The 21,440-nt window shown below is 43.1% G+C and overlaps 1 protein-coding gene and 1 long non-coding RNA gene across 2 annotated transcripts in view; both read right to left on the bottom strand.

The window, feature by feature from the left end:
- Positions 1–21,440, bottom strand: part of LOC307199569 — a 111,549-nt gene that overhangs the window by 66,115 nt on the left and 23,994 nt on the right. The gene's annotated exons all lie outside the window — the stretch shown is intronic.
- The window catches only part of CDCP1 (CUB domain containing protein 1), a 48,745-nt gene that overhangs the window by 14,899 nt on the left and 12,406 nt on the right, over positions 1–21,440 (bottom strand). Inside the window, exons 2-5 of the mRNA XM_079947263.1 lie at positions 6,970–7,170; positions 4,626–4,979; positions 1,697–2,059; positions 251–463 (exon numbers count right to left, since the gene is read on the bottom strand). Coding sequence (XP_079803389.1) covers positions 251–463; positions 1,697–2,059; positions 4,626–4,979; positions 6,970–7,170 — 1,131 coding nt within the window. The remainder of the gene's footprint in view (positions 1–250; positions 464–1,696; positions 2,060–4,625; positions 4,980–6,969; positions 7,171–21,440) is intronic.

Below are 21,440 nucleotides of genomic sequence, written 5' to 3'. Positions count from 1 at the left end.
ATGGGAACTTGCATTCGCAGAACGTACGATGGTGGTCCCATCAACTGACAATTTATGTCAGCTCCATCTGCCCATCTAAAAACTCAAATGTTATTTCTAATTAGTCTAGCCTAATGAGCAACAAAAGGACAGATGACGAAAACAAACAGCATTTGGAAGGGCGAGTAAAAATAGGAATACATTCTTGTCAGATGTCTCCCCACCAAATACACACTTTAAGGGAACTAAATTCCAGACATTTTGTTCATACCTTTAGACTGCACAGCCGTTACCCTCACATTCTCTGTATTTTTACACAGTAAGGCGATGGTGTAACTGGAACCGGATACTAAAGTCACGTTGGTCTCACATTTTTTACTACGATTAATACAGATCAAGCATAAACTTCCAGGCTGTGTTGGCTTTGAAAATATTGTAAGATTTAAGTCCCTCTCTCTCATGAGGTCAACTCTGTAGGTTACGTCTGAAAACAAGAAAACAGAGATCATTTAGAAGAACTGTAGCACCTAGTCCCTTTCTTAAAAAGAAGAAAATGGTGCAGCTATTGTTCCATGATTTGCAAGATCTAAAGAAGAATCTAAATTACTTAGGGGCATGTTTTGAAACCGTTAAGCTGTTCACTAATTTCTGATTTACATGGACAGGTAAAGAAAGTTACCCCTCTCTTGAATAGAAGTATGAACTACCTGAATTCTCCATATAAGCAACTGTCAAGGCATATTAATGGAATACTTTATCAATCAGTGTGTCATTGATTGTGGGTCCTCCTTTTAAGTTTGTGCTTTTGTAAAGTTAAGTGACTTCAATCCACCAACAGGCACAAAAATGTCCACTCACTCTCCCCCTTCTTCCAACAGCAGTTTCCTGACATTGGCAACCATCTCCTTTGCAACAATCCCATTGTAACCCCTGAAGAGGAGACGACCCCAAGGTTTGCTTTAACGTGCTATTCTTCATAATGGTATTACCTGACAAACGTAGTAAACTTCAGTTAGCCCAAAATACTGAATGGATGTCCAATGCCCCTGTCTAAACTTAATCTCTGACAGGGAAGTCATGTTGACAATGGCCTTCTAAATTCAGGAACTGAATTTATTATTAAATCCAATTTCCAATTGTAACCAATATAAGGTACAGCTCCGACTCCATTCCTACTTATGGGCACGAAAATTACCAGAAAGCAGTGCTTTACTTTTTTATTTTTTGAGACCATCTTTTCCAGTACAGTTGTACCTTGGAAGTCAAACGGAATCCGTTCCGGAAGTCCATTCGACTTCCAAAATGTTCGGAAACCAAAGCGCGGCTTCTGATCGGCTGCAGGAAACTCCTGCAGCCAATCAGAAGTCGGACCAGACATTTGGCTTCCGAAAATCATTTGAAAACCTGAACGCTTACTTCCGGGTTTTGATCGTTTGGGAGCCGATTTGTTCGGGAGCCAAGGCGTTCAAAATCTGAGGTCGACTGTAAAGTGTGGTGTTTTTCCAAAAGGAAAAAGGGTACCTGTATTATTAACCCATAGTGCATATTTTGCCCCATTAAGTTTTGCTGTGAACAGAGGTGTGTGGTCTCTCTCTCTCTCTCTCTCTCTCTCTCTCTCTCTCTTTTACACACACACACACACACAAATAAAAAGCCCCATTAACCAAAGAAAAGAGAAAAGGAAAAGGAAAAGGAAAAGAGGGAATTGGTTACTTACTCTCTTCATTTTCAGGGCGCTGAACAAAAACTTTAAAATGCAAATTATGAGCCCCAGCGTTCTGTTGATATTGCTTACAGCCTTGCATGGAAAGGTTGAAATTACCAGCAAGTACGACCGACTGCCCCACTTTGGGTGTCAGCTCTTGAGGGTGCTGCCCGGGTAACTGGTACTCGACTGTCTGAAAGTTCCGCTCACATTTTGCAATGGTGTAGTTGAGGATAGAGATACGTGCTCTTAAGTTGAATGGAATGACAAATTGCCAGGCCACCAGTTCATTTTCTGGTAACCCCACCAGGTAGTTGGCAGATATCAAGGTTGCTTCTCCTTCTGTTTGAAATGTGGATTCAACAATGCACAATCCTATTTTAAACACAAAGGGAGACAAGCATTTGTGAACATATACAATCACCGGCAAACCTCAAAATTATAAACTTGTTTGAACTAGAGAGTGGCTGCATTGCAGTCGTTCTTCCCAACCCAGCAGTCACCAGAAACCTCAGGATAGTGACCCTTGCCTTGTTAGAACTTAGCTCAAGGCCAAGCTGTTGTCAGAATTCAGCCTCCAAGAAAAAGAGTTTCAATTACCTTTGACTGAGAAAGTATACCCAGACAGACAGACAGACAGACATGACCACTATGAGCATAAAAGAGAGCTTATGTGTTTAGTTCAGGCACAGGCAAACTCGGCCCTCCAGATGTTTTGGAACTACAACTCCCATGATCCCTAGCTAACAGGACCAGTGGTCAGGGATGATGGGAATTGTAGTCCCAAAACATCTGGAGGGCGGAGTTTGCCAATGCCTGGTTTAGTTTCTAAGGTGATATGTGTGTTGTATTCTCTCATGGGCTTAGCTTGCAAGTTCTGGCTCAAGTGAAGACAGTGACATTGTGTGGGTTTTTGGGGGTCCCTCATTGTTGGATTTACATATAAGCTAAACAAGCTATAGGCCCCTGTCAGGGACTCAGCGGGAGCGCAGGGAGGGGAGGAGATGGAGAGCGAGGGGGAGCAATCCGAGGGCAGCGTAGGAGAAGATGACAGCAGCCCGAGAGATTCCATGAGCCTCTCCAGCGAATCAGAAGATTCACAGAAGGGGGCACCTATGGCCAGGGCAAGGGGGGACCCAAGGGGGACACCCCAGAAGCAAGGGGCCAGCGGGGACTCCCAGAGCAGCAGTTGGAAATCAGGACCAGCTTCCCCACCAGAGCGTAGTGGGGGGGAGGAGTCCCAGGTATCAGGGCCAACGTATTCACCACCAGCGAGAGAAGATGAGGCAGGGTTGGCCACGCCTCCATCGGAGAGCGAGGGAACGGTCAAGAGGAAGGTTGCCGGCTGGGCGCGTGCGCCAAGTTCAAATGTACAGGCGAGCGGCACAGCAGGTAGCCCGGATAGGGAACCAGGTCCTAAAGCCCGCCGGAAGGAGGGGGAAGAATCAGGGGGGTCAGCGTCAGAAGAGTCCAGAAAGGATGAAACCCTAGCGGGCAGGAGGGCCCAGAGGAGAAAGGAACTTAGGAAGAGGTGGAGCAAGGCGAGAGTCTTAAACTGGTGTGGAAGGGGCGGAGACTCAGACGGGACTTCGCTGGTCTAGGCTTTAAGACGTAGAGCTGCGCGCTGCGGCTTTGAAATGGAAACTAATCTTCAATAAAGACTTTTGTACATAACGACAGCCTAGCGTTGGTCCTCTGTGAGCTGGGACCTAGAGGCAGCTCTGACAGCCCCACTCTCTTGGGGGCCCTCCAAAAAATTAAAGGGGAAAAAACTGGATGTACATTTCCAAAATGTAAGATAAAAAACAAATAAAATAAAACCCACATACAGCAACAGTGTCTTGTGTTGTGCAGGTCCATAGATTACCATACTGTATAGCATATATTCAACACACACGAAAGCAGAACAATTTGTTGTTGACAAAGGACAGCTGGACATATAAAGGGCCCCATTACCTTCAATAGCTCAGGGCCTCATCAAACCTAAACCTGGCCCCTGGGGTCCCTCTATTTGTATGTGGACTGGTATAAGCTAACTTACTCTTTATTCTTACTAAGCAGCTTTGGCTTATAAGAAAAACCCATTCTGTATGGTCTGGTGGTCAGATTGAACCATGGTAGTTTGGCAGAAGTATTATAGGTCAATACACAGTCAACAAGCAATACAGATGAGAGTGTGTGGGGGGGGGGAATTGGTCCACTATCAATTTGGCTAAAACGATTTTCAGTTGGTTCAAGGGAGGTTGTTTGAAAGCACACTCACATTACACAGGTAAAGTTGTTGTTTTTTTATGAAGAGCAATTTTGTCACAGGGCCCTTTCAAACAACCCTCGTCCTTAGGTTATATAGTTGTGAAAGAGAACTGCAACATGCAACAAGAAAGAAACAGGTAATTTCCGTTATGACAAAAAGAATAAGTATATACCAGGGCCACTCCTCACGTTACTTTTTGAGCACATAGGTCACACACACACCTCTTTAAAAGTGTGAGAAGTAACATGTGCCTTCATCCCATCCCACATCCATTCTACTGGACAGGCCTTTAGGATTTTACCTAGTCTACATCTTCCCTAGATACACGTAATACCATTCTTGTGTTATGTTGGCACATTATTTAATATACAAATGCACACTTGTGTTTAAGAAACATCCCAGTGCATTAATTTAGGCCCTTCCATATTGCTCGCAAGTAGGCTTAGGATGCTAAATGAAGGTCAGGATTCTCCCTCCTTTCCTTCAAAAGCTTTCTACTTCCAACCCCGTCCTTCAGCGCCTTCTCTGATCTCCCTCACCCACTGCAAAACCGGAAATGTCTTTGAGAGAAACCAACTCCAGGAAGTTCCCCCTCCAACCCACTTAGAAGAAAGCAAGCCTACAGAACCACATTTAAAGTGTCTTAAAATACCATTAATTTTTTTGCTGACAACATAAGCAACTCACTTTGGATGGAAGACCTCCCTTCGAGCTTAAAGCCAGAGACACGGACATTAGAGTCCCATGGAAGCTTCAGGGTCAAAATAACTCCCCCCTGCACCTTGATTCGTGACACAGTACCATTTCCACAGAAGTTTCCGATGTTGACTCTATTCGTATTAAGAAGGGTGCCGATGTTGTAAAGAACTTGGTCAGGGCAAGTCTCTCCAGGCAGAATTTGTCTTAAGAACGGAGAGAACTTCAGTTCAAGCCCATCTAACCTTCTGGCTTTAACATCCCATATGAAGGTCCTGTTAAAGGGCAGGAACCCAGAAGGCAGAAGCAGAACATCTCCGAAGGGACATGGTCCTCTCATACAATCTAGAAACACACAGACACACATAATGTAAGAATGATCATCACACAAGACCATCCAGTTAAATTATAATCCCTTTACTCTTTCATTTATGTTAAGAGTTTTTAGTAATTCTCTATGCACATTCTAAGCCAGGGTTTCCCAAACTTGGATCTCCAGCTGTTTTTGGACTACAATTCCTATCATCCTGGACTACTGGTACTCTTAGCTAGGGATGATGGGAGTTGTACTCCAAAAACAGCTGGAGACGCAAGTTTGGGAAATCCTGTTCTAAGCAAACAAGGCACTCAAGTTTTTTATGTTTTCTTTTTCTTTAACAACCACCCAGCCTAGTTTATTATTTGAAGACTGAAATCCATGGTTGTGTCTTTACCGAAATCACTATTGTGGTGTTCAGAACTTCTGGGAAATGTGCGAAAGTTGAAGGCTTCGAATGTGATGTGATGAAAAATGGTATTTTATTAGAACGGCATTGATGCTGCAATAACGCAGAGGGTTCATTGATGGGAACTCACTCTCATTCTGACCTGAGAAGTAGGTGCTATTATATTTTACTGTGAACTCACATCATATAGGGAAATAAATGTCACAGTTTCAGATCAGTTGGACTTTGACAGAGGGGAGGCTTAAATAATGCATAGTAGCTATCTATAGTGGCACTGTGGAGGGACGTGGGTGGCGCTGTGGGTTAAACCACAGAGCCTAGGGCTTGCCGATCAGAAGGTTGGCGGTTCAATTCCCCGCGAGATGAGCACCGCAACCCCAGAGTCAGTCACGACTGGACCTAATGTTCAGGGGTCCCTTTACCTTTATACCTCAGAAGTCGAATGGAATCTGTTCAGGAAGTCCGTTCGACTTCCAAAACGTTTGGAAACCAAGGCGCGGCTTCCGATTGGCTGCAGGAAGCTCCTGAGGCCAATTGGAAGCCACTGAAGTTGCGTCAGATGTTCGGGTTCCAAAGAATGTTCGAAAACCGGAACAATCACTTCTGGTTTTCCATTGTCCGGGAGCCAAAATGTATGCGTACCAAGGGGCTTTTTGAGCTACTGTGGGAAATGTAAAAGAACTTGTAAATTAAAAAATAAAACGCTGCTTCCTTTTTTGTTTTTGTTTGGCCCTGTTTGCCAAGTCAGAATCCCACCCTTTCCTTTTTCTGCTGGTTTTCTGCTGCACTGCTATAGGGTTCAGTAACAATCACCCCCACCACTGCTCCTCTCCAAGATTTGTCAGCTGGGGAAGAGGAACAGGAGAAATGGGTTTGCTTGGTGCTATGCAGTCAAATCTCCTTATATTATATTAGATGGCAAGAGCTGTTTGACACTGGAATGGACTATCTCAGAAGTTGGTGGGCTCTCCTTCACTAGAGGTTTTTAAACAGAGCTTGGACACCCACCTGCTAGGGTGATTTACCTGTGATTCTTGCATTTCAGGGGTTGGACTAGATAGCCACCGGGTCCCTTCCAGCCCTACAATTCTGATTCTCTGACAATGTATGAATTTTACTGGCCAGGCCTTTTTGCGTGTTGGAGATAAAAGCCCACAGTTGCTTAGATCTTAATGGGACAGTTTTTAGAGAGCATTGTGCTCCTCAGGAGGAACACATGGTCAGAAGCACACTCTCAGAATTAGAAGCAGAGGACCAGCGCTGAACAGTCACATTCTCGTGTGGTAATTTGGTTTCCCCCCGAGGCCAACCTTCTGATCAGCAAGTCCTAGGCTCTGTGGTTTAACCCACAGCGCCACCCGTGTCCCTACCCCTGTATAAAAACAGCTAAATAATCAGTTAAAGGGAAGATGATTTATACAGTTAAGTTATTTCAGTTCAGTTGACAGCCCCAAGCCCTTATTTAGCAACAAAGAGGGTGGAACTGTAACAAGTAGAAGATAAATAATATTTACCCTTGTCATTTAGGCTTTCAGCATGCAGCTCAGGTTGACAAATATCCAAATTACTTTTAGAAGCTCATAAAAACTGGATAGCATAGTGCAACTTACCAATGTCCCTCTCAATCACCAATTCCCAATAATTCTCCGGCCTTTCACAATCAAAATCAAAACGAAGCCACTGCCCAGAGGTTATTTTCCTTTCAGAATAAGACTTGTTTCCTCCTACAACCAGTGCACACTTTCCTTGCGCTGCAGGTTTAATCCTAACTGATGTGTTGTCAAGACGTTCAAGGGAGATTTCATAGGCACCTGAAACGATTGTTAAAAATGCAGGTTATGTTTTTGGCTCCAGAGTAGTAGCCATATTATTAGGCTGCTGCAGCAAAACAAACGAAGATGCCTGTCGTTGTCCCCCCCCCACACACACACACTTCAAGACAAGCAGATTTATACTGGAATAAACTTTTCCTAGATTAATGTTCACTTTATCCAAAGAACCAGACAATTGGTTATGAAAACTTATGCCATAATACATTAGGGAGCAATGGATTATTTTGCTATTACGCCTTTGATAAAAGGATAGTCAGCTATACATGTACATATTCCACCCTCCCCCAATCCAAGGAAATACAATTTTCCTGCTGGGTGTTTTAACTATTTAATACTTTAGTCTTAAGCCTTCAAAAAATAAAAGCATGGCAATTTTTGGACCATTTAAATACCGCATTTTTCCATGTATAACACGCCTCCGTGTATAAGATGTCCCCTATTTCTGGGGACTCCAAATTAAGAAAATCGTGGGAGCTGGTCCAGAGTTGTTGGTAGGTAGTTGGTTGGTTTTAGTGGGTTGGCTGGTTGGGAAAGGCAGTTGGAGAAGCAGTTGGAAATAGAGAAACGGTTAGAGCAGTGGGTTCTTGAGTGAGGGGAGGTAGAAGAGATAGAGAGAGGAAAATAAGACTAAGAAAGTAAAGAGTAACAACGTTTGGAATGCCGGAAAAGTTTGTTTGTGTCTGAAATAAAATACACTCTTCTTTATTAATTGAGCAGCTGACTGAGGCTGAAGTGATTTTACCAGGGAGGACCTGGTTGGTGGCAGCGGATTAGTGGTGTACGGGTCAATAGTCCGTGAGACTATTGCTCCGTACAAATGCTCCGTACGAAGCCACAATCATAAATTATTATTATTATTATTATTATTATTATTACTACTACTACTACTACTACATATTTGTAGCCGCTTTAACTATTGTTCATTTGTTGCTTAAAGAGTCAAAAAGGAACCACATGTGTACTGGCACACCAGACTATGAGAAGACCCTAATGTTGGACAGAGGAGTCGCACTGAACTGCTTCGTGGAGTCCAAGCCGGGGGCAAGATTTCAAAATAAATTTGGGCCAACCATTCTGTCAGGAAATAGCACAGTAAGCAATTGCTTTTTGTTTAGGCAAAAGGAATAAAAAGTTCCACTGTCGCATGAGCAAAACCTCTTTAAAAGCCAAAAGATCTACCCAAAGAAAGGCAAACACAGCTGAAAACTGTAAGCAAAGATCTCCGCTCACTAAACATTACGGCCCATTGCATAAGCAAAGATAATTACTTACTCAACATTCAGGAGGGTCAAATGGCTTAGGAAGGATATGGTGAAAGAAATATATATATAACATTTCATTTATCAGTGCCGTTCGCAAGCACGGTGATAGGAATGATTCATGTCTTGCTTTTTTCCTTTCTTAAGCCTATGCGTCTCTCTGCATGTATCCTTGTTAGGATTACAAGAAATGCAAAACTTGCTCATAAGGAGGGGAATTCTTTGCGTGTAAAAACCTTGTCTTAGCATGATGACACATCGGTCGATGAAGTGAAGCAGGGCAAGCTAAAATCTCCCAACTCCCACTGTGCTTTCTTGCTCCGTCGAGGTACACACACACACACACACACACACACACACACACAATGTAGGCTGAGTGTACACTGAAAGCACATCACCTCCCCCAAAGAATGCTGGGAATAATTATTATTATTATTATTATTATTATTATTAATAATATATACCCCACCCATCTGGCTGGGTTTGCTCAGCCACTGTGGGCTGCTCCCAACAGAATAACAACAACAACAACAATAATAAAGCAATAAAACATCAAACTAAAAACTTCCCTAAACAGGACTGCCTTCAGATGTCTTCTAAAAGTCAGATAGTTGTTTATTTCCTTGACCTCTGATGAGAGGGCATTCTGCAGGGTGGCGCCACTGTCGAGAAGGCCCTCTGCCTGGTTCCCTGTAACTTCACTTCTCGCAGTGAGGGAACCGCCAGAAGGCCCTCGGAGCTGGACCTCAGTGTCCGGGCTGAACAATGGGGGTGGAGACGCTCCTTCAGGTATACCTGGCTGAGGCCATTTAGGGCTTTAAAGGTCAGCACCAACACTTTGAATTGTGCTCAGAAACGTACTGGGAGCCGATGTAGGTCTTTCAGGACCGGAGTTATGTGGTCTCGGCAGCCACTCCGTCTAGCTGCCACATTCTGGATTAACTGCAGTTTCCGGGTCACCTTCAAAGGTAGCCCCACATAGAGCACATTGCAGTAGTCCAAGTGGGAGTACAATACAGTGGTACCTCAGGTTACATACACTTCAGGTTACATACGCTTCAGGTTACAGACTCCGCTAACCCAGAAATAGTACCTCGGGTTAAGAACTTTGCTTCAGGATGAGAACAGAAATCGTGCTCCGGCGGCACTGCAGCAGCAGGAGGCACCATTAGCTAAAGTGGTGCTTCAGGTTAAGATCAGTTTCAGCTTAAGAACAGACCTCCAGAACGAATTACTGTAAGTACTTAACCCGAGGTACCACTGTACTTGTCAGGATTCAACCTCTGTGGTTTACCCTCCCCGGGGCTAGAGTCCCCAGCACCCTTAACAAACCACAGTTCCCAGGATTCCTTGAGGGATGTGGAACAGGGAAGGGCTCAAACCCACTTATTCACATCTCCTTAGGGATGGCCAAGAAACATTCTGGTTATAGGCAGAGATGCTCATTTTATTCTTCATCATTCCCCGTACAAGATTCCCAGCTCATTTCTGTTGGCTTTTTAGCAGTATGGTAGCGCTGCAGAGAGCTTGCTGGGGAGACCATGCATTAAAAAGAAAGGGACTCAAAATAACTTAAGCAAGGTTTTAATTACAAAAAACAAAAACTCCTTATACACTAAATACATTAACAACAAACCAGACCCAATCACCAACCCAACCCCCAGGGTAATGGGAGAGCTAGGTGCTGCTCCTTATATACTACACACAAATGCTGACACACCTTAATCAGTACAACTCAGCAGCACCTGCTATGTTTCACAGCTGTAAAGCTGGGTCTCCTTATCTTGCTCTGGCCCTTGCTCTGGCCCCTTAAAGACATACACATTAGGTGGAACAATGATGAACCTTTACATTTAAAGTAACCATTCAACATTTCCCCTGCGGTTCATCATTGTGGAACAAAAACATAAAGCATACTTTGTACATGTCTTTCATGTGTAACCTTTGGAAGTGCTTTTGTAAAAATGTCCGCAATTTGATTATCACCTGGGACATATTCAAATACAATCATTTCATCAGCAATTAGTTTCTTTACAAACTGCAAACGTAATCTTAAGACTCTGGTGCGCTGCGTATTGGTTTCTGAACATAGGATAGCAAGTCCACTCTGGGAATCAAGGTAAACTTTTACTGGTAGTGTTACTTGCATTTGTAGGTCTGCAAATACTTGCAGATACCATTCTACATCACGAGTGGCCTGAACGCATGCACATAATTCACTCTCGGTTGTGGAGAGACAAACAATGGTTTGTGTCTGAGACTTCCATTCAAATGGACAACCGTTATAACAAAACACCATACCAGACACACCCCTGCAATTATTTTGTTCCACTGCATGAGATGCATCGCAGAAAATTTCAAAACCTTTGTCAATACTTGACGTAAACTGCAACCTATAATGTTTGGTATGTTTAAGGTACATTACCACTCTCTTAAGAGCAGAGAAACATTGTGTAGTGGGCTTTTCCACAAATTTTGCCAGAAAGTGAAAAGCATAAGTTATATCTGGTCTTGAGATTCTTTGAATGACATTTAGCTTGCCTATAGCAGAACGATACAAAGTTTTGTTAGGGAATGGCTTATCTTCACCTGTAAAGGTGAAACCACACACCATAGGCGTTTCCTTCCCATTTGCATTTTCTAAACGTAGCATTTCAACAAGGTCATCAATTTTTGCAGTTTGATGAACCAGAAAAGATCCATTTTTGCCTTTCTCAATTTGCATGGACAAGTAATTTTTAGCTATGCCTAATTCCACCACATCAAATTTCTTCTGTAACTGTGAAACTACCTCTTCATATTCCTGTTTAGTTTTTGTAGAAATTAACACGTCATCTACATACACACATATCTTTGTTACAGAGTTTGCCCTTTCCTTTATAAACACACAATTGTCTGCCTTTCCTTGTGAAAAACCAATATCCAGCAATTCTTTTGCTAAAGTTTGGTGCCAATTCCTTCCACTTTGGTGCAGACCATAAAGGGATTTATTTAATTTGCATACCAAACCTTCAGCAGCGTCTATGCCTTCAGGGACACGCATAAAAATTTGTTCTTTTAAATCTGCAAACAAATATGCAGTTTTTATATCTAGGTGATAAACAGAATGTCCACGTTGTGATGCATCTTTTAACAAAAGCTTAACTGTTTCATATTTTACACTTGGTGAATAACACAAATCATAATCTTCGCCTGGAATTTGTTGAAAACCCCTAGCAACTAATCTTGCTTTGTACCTTACAACTTCATTTTTGTCATTCATTTTAACTCTATAAACCCATTTTGAATCAATAACTCTCATATCTGGGGTTTGTGGTACAAGAGACCAAGTGTTATGCTCTTTTAAAGAAGCTATCTCAGAGTTCATAGCTTTATACCAATTTGCAGCTTGGTGCGTAGGTAAATTCTGAACATCGTTGTAGCTTTTTGGCTCAAAAACCGCCTTATTGGCATACACAGTATTAAAATGTTCATCTGCAAAATGTTGTGGCTTCTGCCTCTTTCTATCTGAACGTCTTACTCCAGAAAGAGAGTCAGACTCCTCAGACTTAATAGGACTAAGGGAACCACTAGTTTCAGGTTGTAAATCATCATTGTCAGACTGAAGAGGTGCCTGTAGGCTAAGCTCACGGTCAGAAAAATCAAGAGAATCTAACCTCCCCTCAGGTGCCTGTGACTTTAAATCATCAAACAAATTATCAGATTCAACAGGCTTTTTGTCTTTTTCCATTAATTCAGAATCACCATTTCCTGCTGCTGCTGCTTCCTCTTCTTCCTCAGTACTATCTATACCGTCAGTATCTTGGAAAACAGCAACTCCATTCCAATTTACAGTTTCTGCTTCTGGTAATATGAAATTTGCCAGTTGCTGGTATGTAAATTCTGTACGCCCCCTGCTGGTAGCCCATTAATTTTCCCTGAACACTACGCTCACCCAATTTCTGCTTAGCGGGGTAATGCATAATTACATCTGAACCCCAAATGCGTAGGTATTTCAGATTAGGGCGTTTTTTAAACAGCTTCTCATAGGGGGTGACATCTAAACCAGAATGATAACTGCGATTTCTAACATAACAAAATGCATTAAGCGCTTCAGCCCAAAAGTCTTTGGGCAGATTAGCATCGTGCAGATACGTTTTAACCCCTGCCTGCAGGTCACGCTGCACAACTTCAACAAGCCCATTTTGCCAGGGACTTCGGGGGCAAGATAACTCATGAGTAGTCCCCTGCGCTTCCAGGAATTTCTCAAAATCCTCAGAAACAAATTCCCCGCCCCGGTCAGAAAACAGGTTCTTAATTGGTTTGTTAAAGTGTGTTTTTACCCAGTTGCAAAAAACTTTATACTTCTCAAATGCTTGGGACTTCTCAGCTATTGCGTAAGTCCAACAATATCTACTATACTGGTCTATGAGAGTGAGCCAGTACTTAGAACCTCCTAATGATGGCGGGAGTGGCCCAACTAAGTCACAATGTACACGCTCAAATGGCTCAGTTACTTTCCTATCTGAGCACCTACCCTTGCGTGCAACCTTAATCTTATTCTTGCAACAAGATAAACACTGCATAAAGAATTTACATGGTTTTAAGTTGAGGCCATTAACAATATTCTTCGTCCTAATTACATCAGCAAAATTCAAGTGTCCCAGAATTCTGTGCGCCTCATGGACACACCCAGAATGTGGCCTTACATTCCTCAACCCCTGGCTTGACTGTGCTGCTCTGCAATTTATAGGCGATTGGGAGTAGGTGCGAAAATACAGTCTATATAAACCATCAGAGTCCCGGGCATACAATAGACGTTTGTTCCCCTCAAAAAACTCACACATTGAATTTAAGAAACGCACACTTATGCCTTGACGAGCAAAACACCTTACTGATAATAAATTGTCCACTGATGGGCAGTAAATGCAGTTCGCTATTGTAATATTTAAAGAGTCAAGTTTAACAGTACCTCTGCCAAGTGACTGCAAGACTTGTGAATTGGCTAAATGTACATTACCAATTTCCTCTTCGAAAGAAATAAACAAGCTTCGATTGTTGCAAACGTGGTGAGAAGCTCCTGAGTCCACAATAAAAGAATTCCACTTGGCACCTTTAATTCTTTTATGATCTGCAGTCTGAGCATGAAAAGCTCGCGGCTCATTTCTGTCTTTACGGTGCGATGTTGGCTGCTGAGATGACAACCGTGACTGATGAGCAGAAACAGGCTTAGGAGTACTTTGCTTTCTTTTGGATCTGCAGTCCTTTGCAAAATGTCCTTGCTTATTGCAGAACCAACAACGCTTTGCAGCTTTAAATGCAGTCGGATCACCAAAAGGTTGCATATGGCGTTCCTCATTACTTCTGGAAATAGGAGTGCTTATGGCACAAGCCTCCCTTCTATCCAACTCGCCCATTAATCTTGCCGTCACCCCTTCCACAGTTAATTGTGCTGGTGGGACGGCAGATATCTGGCTAGCTATACCATCAAAGTCCTCATTAAGGGAACAAAGAATGATAAAAACATACTGAATATCAGGTATGTCCATGTCCCTTCGAATTAATTTGCCACGTATTGCCTCCAGACGTCTCAAGTGTGCTGCCAAATCACCACCAGGCTGCAACTTCGTCTGGTACAGCTGCTTGAAAAACGTCAATGCAGACGCTGACTCCTTTCTAACATGCACTGCTGCAAGACTGTCCCACATTTCTTTGGCAGTTTTCTTATTCCTTATATAGACTATTTGCTGGTCGCTGACTGCCAAATTAATTATCGCCCTGGCTTTCGCATCTCCTTTCGACCAAGCATTTGTTACAGGGTCAGGAGGGTCATCAGTTACATAGGTCCATACTTCTCTAGAGGTCAAAAGCGCCTCCATCCGAAAAGACCACAAACTATAGTTCTCATCTGTTAGCTGTGGGAAGACCAGAGCCTTCTCAGCTTCAGGAACCCGGTCAACCATTCTGGAAATCTTCCAGACCCACAAAAACTAAACTAACAGGAGAAGGAGTTTTCAAACCTTTCTCAGAGTCCAAAAATATGCAGTCATCCACTCAGCAGCTGGGCCCATAACCAAAGATGTTGGCTTTTTAGCAGTATGGTAGCGCTGCAGAGAGCTTGCTGGGGAGACCATGCATTAAAAAGAAAGGGACTCAAAATAACTTAAGCAAGGTTTTAATTACAAAAAACAAAAACTCCTTATACACTAAATACATTAACAACAAACCAGACCCAATCACCAACCCAACCCCCAGGGTAATGGGAGAGCTAGGTGCTGCTCCTTATATACTACACACAAATGCTGACACACCTTAATCAGTACAACTCAGCAGCACCTGCTATGTTTCACAGCTGTAAAGCTGGGTCTCGTTATCTTGCTCTGGCCCTTGCTCTGGCCCCTTAAAGACATACACATTAGGTGGAACAATGATGAACCTTTACATTTAAAGTAACCATTCAACAATTTCAACTTGCTGCAACAGCGAGTTCATTACTTCTTGTTCAGGCCTGTATCAGCAATAACTGGTGTTGACGGACGCGGCTGCTTTTGATTTAAGACCCACCCCCCCTTGCCCAGATTCAGGCAATTCTTGCCTTAATAGGCTTTGCTCAGCCAGTCTCCTTTCTTTCTTATCATATTCCGTGTTCTCACTATGAATTACTTCCAGGCTGTTGCTAACATCACATGCAAGGAAATTTAAAGATTGCCTCCAAACTGGAGCTATTTGCAGAGGCTATTAAGTACCGTGAGAATTATCTTATTTAATATTCCTTGTAGTGAATGGGCCAAACAAATTTAGACATTACACAGGAGAATCATACAACCGATACGGTTTTTAAGAAGATGCTGGAGGCTGTGAATTTAATTAGAGGAATGGCAGAGGAAAGAGAGTCATCACTGAATTTTCAGGTAACATGTTTTGTAAGTTCACAATGTGCTGCACAAAGAATTGTTTTGTCTGCCCTAGTGCTACTGCCAAACAACTTGAAGGAATTAAAGAGAACATTTTCTCTCTGCCAGCACCATATGTAAATTTTGTTTTAAAAAGCAGAATTTCACGTCATTTCTCCTGCTTCAATTCATATTCGTACCTTGTTTTTCCTTCTGAAAAGAAGCCCAAAGCGGCTGACAATAAATAAAACATGAATCAACAGACAAGCTGTATAAACACACGCAAAAAATAAATAGTTCAATACCATACTAAATCCATAATGGCAAACCAATGAATAAAACAGTTCCAGCAGCTTAACAACAATATTCGACTAGCAAAGTATCACAAAAGCAGTAACATACAACAACTATAATGCCAACCCAAAGCAGCAATAGTAAATTAAAAACAAAGGTGTTTCTCCCAGGCTCTTTGATAGAGCCTCTGAATACTGGATAAGAAACCCAGCTATGGGAAAGAGCTTTAATACGTGACAGAAACGTAGATAGCTTAACGGAATAGAGAATTATATTAATATACAAGAGGGGAACTTAAATGATGCAAAAGCTAAATCATAACGTTTTGAACAGCTGATGGTAGAATTAATAGGCTGAATTACAAGTCTTAAAAAGAGGCAGTAGAAATAGCAGGCATGTTAATGACTTGTGATGAAATGATAGGGAGAAAGCAAACAATACAGCAAAAACAACACAACAGTTCAGTTATGCAGGAAGACATGGCTTACGAGGCAGGCACAAGTTGATCACAAGTCTCTAACACGCCACAAGGTACATATAAAGTTCCTTTGAAGTTGTTCATAAATTCACTGGAATCAAAGAAATGTAGAGCTGGAAGGGACCCAAGGGTCATCTAGTCCAACCCCCTGATATGTTCTAGCCACAGTACAGTGGTGCCCCGCAAGACGAACGCCTCGCAAGACGGAAAACCCGCTAGACGAAAGGGTTTGCGGTTTTGGAGGCGCTTCGCAAAACGAATTTCCCTACGGGCTTGCTTCGCAAGACGAAAATGTCTTGTGAGTTCCTGAGGGGTTTTTTCCCTCCCCCCCCCTTTTCCTAAGCCGCTAAGCTGCTTATCAGCTGATCCGCTGATAAGCCGCTTAACAGCTGATCGCTAAAAGCCGCTAATCCGCTAATAGCGCTAATCCGCTAAGCTGTCAATGGGCTTGCTTCGCAAGACGAAAAAACCGCTATACGAAGAGCTTCACGGAACGGATTAATTTCGTCTTGCGAGGCACCACTGTATTAATAAAATAATACAGAACATATACCCATAATATCCATATACCACATCCATGATGTGAGAGAAATAAGGTACCAGAGGCAAGCAGAAAGCTTTAGCTCGATTTCAGATTAAACCTCCAAATCAGCCAAACAACTTATAGCGATTTTATCTTAACTCCTTTTTAATTTTTTTTTTTCCCCAGCCGGAGAAGAGAGCCACTCTCTGTGTTATGAAGCTATGATTGTCACTCAAAAGAAACTGAACCATTTCTGCGGGGTGTGCCTGCATGCTTCCGAGAACAAAGGTTTCAGAAAGCGATCTCTTGGGTCTCTAATACAGGGGTCAGCAAACTTTTTCAGCAAGGGGCCGGTCCACTGTCCCTCAGACCTTGTGGGGGGCCAGACTATATGGGGGGGGGAATGATCGAATTCCTATGCCCCACAAATAACCCAGAGATGCATTTTAAATAAAAGGACACATTCTGCTAATGTAAAAACACGCTGATTCCTGACCATCCGCAGGCCAGATTTAGAAGGCGATTGGGCCGGATCCGGCCCCCGAGCCTTAGTTTGCCTACCCATGCCTAGTATATATAAGGTAGGACCCACCCAGGCGACGAATTTTGAGAAAAATCATATAAAAAGTCCAGGGTTAAACACATGCACACACTTGAACAGGGACTACATTTAAACTGGCCACAATATCTTCTGGCTTGGCAAGATTCTCCCTTACTAATTGGCCTGACCAACCAATTAGTAGGATTTATGTTGTGTTCAAAAATTACACCAACTCTTTGCCCAAGGCATTAGATTATTAGAATGGGATGTGTGCACTGATGTGAAATATTGCTTATAAGAGCTGCAGTGCATTGTAGAATCGTAATCAATATATGAGTGAATATAGCATCAAAAAGGCATTTTGTGTCTGTCTTCTCTTGGGTCCATAAAAAAGGAATACTGGTGGTAACTGGCTGCTGCACAAAATCCCTTTTTAGTACAGTGGCACCTTGGTTCTCAAACACCGAAAACCCAGAAGTAAGTGTTCTGGTTTTTGAATGTTTTTTGGAAGCCGAACATCCAATGTGGCTGCCGGCTATTGTTTCCAGGGCACCTGCACCAATCAGAAGCTTTGTCTTGGTTTTAGAACATTTCGGAAATCAAATGGACTTCCAGAATGGATTAAGTTTGGCTCTTTTGTTTTTGCTATTTATTTCACGTTTTTGTTTTTGAGGCGTTTTCAGTTAATTTGTTTTTGTGACTGTGTGGAACCCAGTTCAGCTACTGATTGATTGATTGTGTGACTGCGGAAATGGATAAAAGCCCCCCATCCAAACAATAACTATCATCAGTGCAGGTAAGAAAAAAAAAAATTAATTTTTAGCATCTACAGTACTGTCTTATTTATTTTACAGTACAATACATTGATTATTGCTTTCAGTTTAAGGATCAGTGGTCTCGTTAGATAGTAAAATTCATGTTGAATTGCTGTTTTAGGGGTTGTTTTTAAAAGTCTGGATCGGATTAATCCATTTTGCATTACTTTCTATGGGAAAGCGTGCCTTGGTTTTGGAACGCTTTGGTTTTGGAACTGAGTTCCAGAATGGATTAAGTTTGAGAACCAAGGTACCACTGTACAATCAGGCACTCCAACCATGAAATTATGAAAATTGGGAAAATCAATATTCACTGAAGTTCTGCACATGATGTGCCTTTGCCTGATTTTGAGAGATATTTCTCTCCATATTTCCTCCGAATTTCACACAAGAGCTCAACCCATTCAGGAAAAAGCCCTCTAACCTTCAGGAGAAGCTTTTGGATGGCTGGACTTTTTGGATCCACAGGATTTAGCAGTGTAGGGGTTACCTTCCACCTAACCCCTGCCTCCAGTGTCCATCCATTTTACATGCTGTAGAAATTTTTAAATTTGCTTTTACATTGAGAGATCAAGGCGATACAACACGACTTTTGTAAAACAAGCTCTACCACTACTGCCAAGTATAAAGGGAATGGAAGAGAGTAACATGAATAGCCTTTGGTGCACGATAATCTTAAAACGTGCACCCCAGTTTTTGGGTATCAGTATAACATTAAGCCCAGCAAAAACAGTGGATGTGTGAACTCTGCTAAACATAAGAGGGAGGCCAGCAAATTAATGACCTGTTCTTGGAAATAAGTCTAGCTCTTCTTTCAAATGCAAAGGAAGTGGTTGCCACACTCCAAAATCACTTTCACAGTTTATTCCACAATACCAAATGTGGGAAGAATATTGTGAAATCTTGTGTATGTGCACACTCGCTAATGAGATTTGGTCTTCATGAACTACGGAGCCCTCCGTTTCGCTGTTCTGGCTTGGGAACAGCCTTTTTTGCCTCTGCAGGGCAGCGGGGTGAAGGCACCCCGCTGCCCTAAAGCGGCTTTGCGCCATCCCCAAGCTACAACAGCCATCCCCAAGCTACAACAGCGAGACGGAGGGCTCTGCAGCACTCAGTCTCCCTGTTCTGGCTTTGGGCTTAGCCACACAGTCTGCATTCGTTCTATAGGACACACAAACATTTCCCCTTAATTTTTGGAGGGGAAAAAGTGTGTCCTATAGAGCAGTGTTTCCCAACCTTGGGTCTCCAGCTGCTGTTGGACTACAATTCCCATCATCCCTGACCATTGGTCTTGCTAGCAAGGGTTGATGGGAGTTGTAGTCCAAAAACAGCTGGAGACCCAAGGTTGGGAAACACTGCTATAGAGCGAAAAATACGGTAGTATTAAAAAAAAACTCATTTTAATTCAGCATTCAACACAACAGAGGAACTCTTATTTGGGGATATGTAGCAGATTTTCAGAACAACTGCAAATGCTCTCGAATTATCATTCCGGTATGAGCCTGGGACAGATAGGACTAGTCCGGAGGCGTGTGTCTGAGAAGGTATACACAAATTGCCAATAAGAGCTACAAACTGTAGCCGGTCCCCAATGATGGAAGCAGTAGGTACTAAGAAGTAACAGGCAGCCTGTTGACCAAATCTGAACCCCATTGGCTGCTGTCTACATTGCAGAATTTATAGCGCTCAGTAGTGCTCATGACAGTCAGAAAGGGCTAAAAAGCACCAAGCCAGCTGGGAATTAATGAACATGGAGGAGGAGTTAAGAAGTAGGAGGAATTATGTAGACATAAACGTAGCAACTAACAACACTCTTTCCTCTACATTCCCTATCTCCTTGTCTAGAGAACTTCATGAGGACATGTGTGTCCTAATTCCCAGCAGCTCAGAATCTCCAGGCCAGCAAGAATAGAGATATTTGGATGGGAGGGATTGTGACAAGGAAACCACCGCAAACAGAAAGTTTGCACAAATCAGCATTAAAAGGGACAAACTACGTCTTTGCAGCTAAGCTGCAGGTTTTTCAAAATGTATTGCCTGTGCATTTGGGATATGTGTGTGTGATATTTGATGGAATCAGAGCAGGCACGGGAAGGGGATTTAATTATTATTAATACTACCTTTTTAAAAAAATTGCTTCTTGTGCAAGAACTGTCTCAAAGTGACTTAAAGGTAAACGTAAAGGGACCCCTGACCATTAGGTCCAGTCGTGACCGACTCTGGGGTTGCGGTGCTCATCTCGCTTTATTGGCCGAGGGAGTCGGCGTACATGTGGCCAGCACGACTAATTCGCTTCTGGCGAACCAGAGCAGAGCATGGAGAGCGGTACCTATTTATCTACTTGCACTCTGACGTGCTTTCGAACTGCTAGGTTGGCAGCCCGTCGATTCAAACCGTGGAGATCAGCAAGTCCTAGCCTCTGTGGTTTAACCCACAGCACCCCCCCCAAAAGTGACTTACAAATCTGTAAAATACACAAACTTAAGGGACCCCTGACCATTAGGTCCAGTCGTGACCAACTCTGGGGTTGTGGCGCTCATCTCGCTTTATTGGCTGAGGGAGCTGGCGTACAGCTTCGGGGTCATGTGGCCAGCATGACTAAGCCACTTCTGGCGAACCAGAGCAGCGCACGGAAACGCCGTTTACCTTCCTGCCAGAGCGGTAACTATTTATCTACTTGCACTTTGATGTGCTTTCGAACTGCTAGGTGGGCAGGAGCTGGGACTGAGCAACGGGAGCTCACCCCGTCGTGGGGATTCGAACCGCCGACCTTCTGATCGACCTTCTGATCGGCAAGTCCTAGGCTCTGTGGTTTAACCCACAGCGCCACCTGTGTCCCCTTACACAAAGCTTACAAATACTCTGTTTCAAAACAATTGCCCTTCCCTGCTGTGCTCCTGGGGAAATCCTTCTTCTGAACCTGGTATTTGCCTTTGATGTGGGGGGGAGGGAAGAATTTGCCACAAAGAGACATTTCCCCTTAAGGCAAATAGCATCTTTCCCAAACTGGATTTTCCTCCAGACTACAGCAGGGGAGAGTAAGGATTAAATTCCCTCTCTCTGCTCTCACCCTTCCAACCACACCTGCTGGTGCAATTTGCATTTTGAAAAATCAGCAGGCTAGATGCAAAGATACAATTAACACCGTGTCTAACTTGTCCCAAAGAGATATACGCACACCTTGGGCTGAAATGAGAAGTGAAACAAGGGCAAGAGAGTGAGGCAAGATAACAGACATGAAAAACGCATGCGCGCGCGCACACACACACACACATCATTCCAATATTTTCCGCAAGGCACTGCTCGGTGCTGCGCAACACCCAGCACGTAACACTCAGAAGCAAGGGCACGACAAAAGAACAAGGAAGTTGTCAGCTGGACGCAGAACCAGTCAGTCCAAAGACGCATGTTTACTCTGGTAAATGAAGCTTCTGCAAACATTGAGCTACAAAGCTAAGCCTGCCTTT

This window comes from Podarcis cretensis, assembly GCF_951804945.1.
Source record: "Podarcis cretensis genome assembly, chromosome: 12".
Lineage (NCBI taxonomy): Eukaryota > Metazoa > Chordata > Lepidosauria > Squamata > Lacertidae > Podarcis > Podarcis cretensis.
This window is presented reverse-complemented; position numbering and strand designations above follow the sequence as displayed.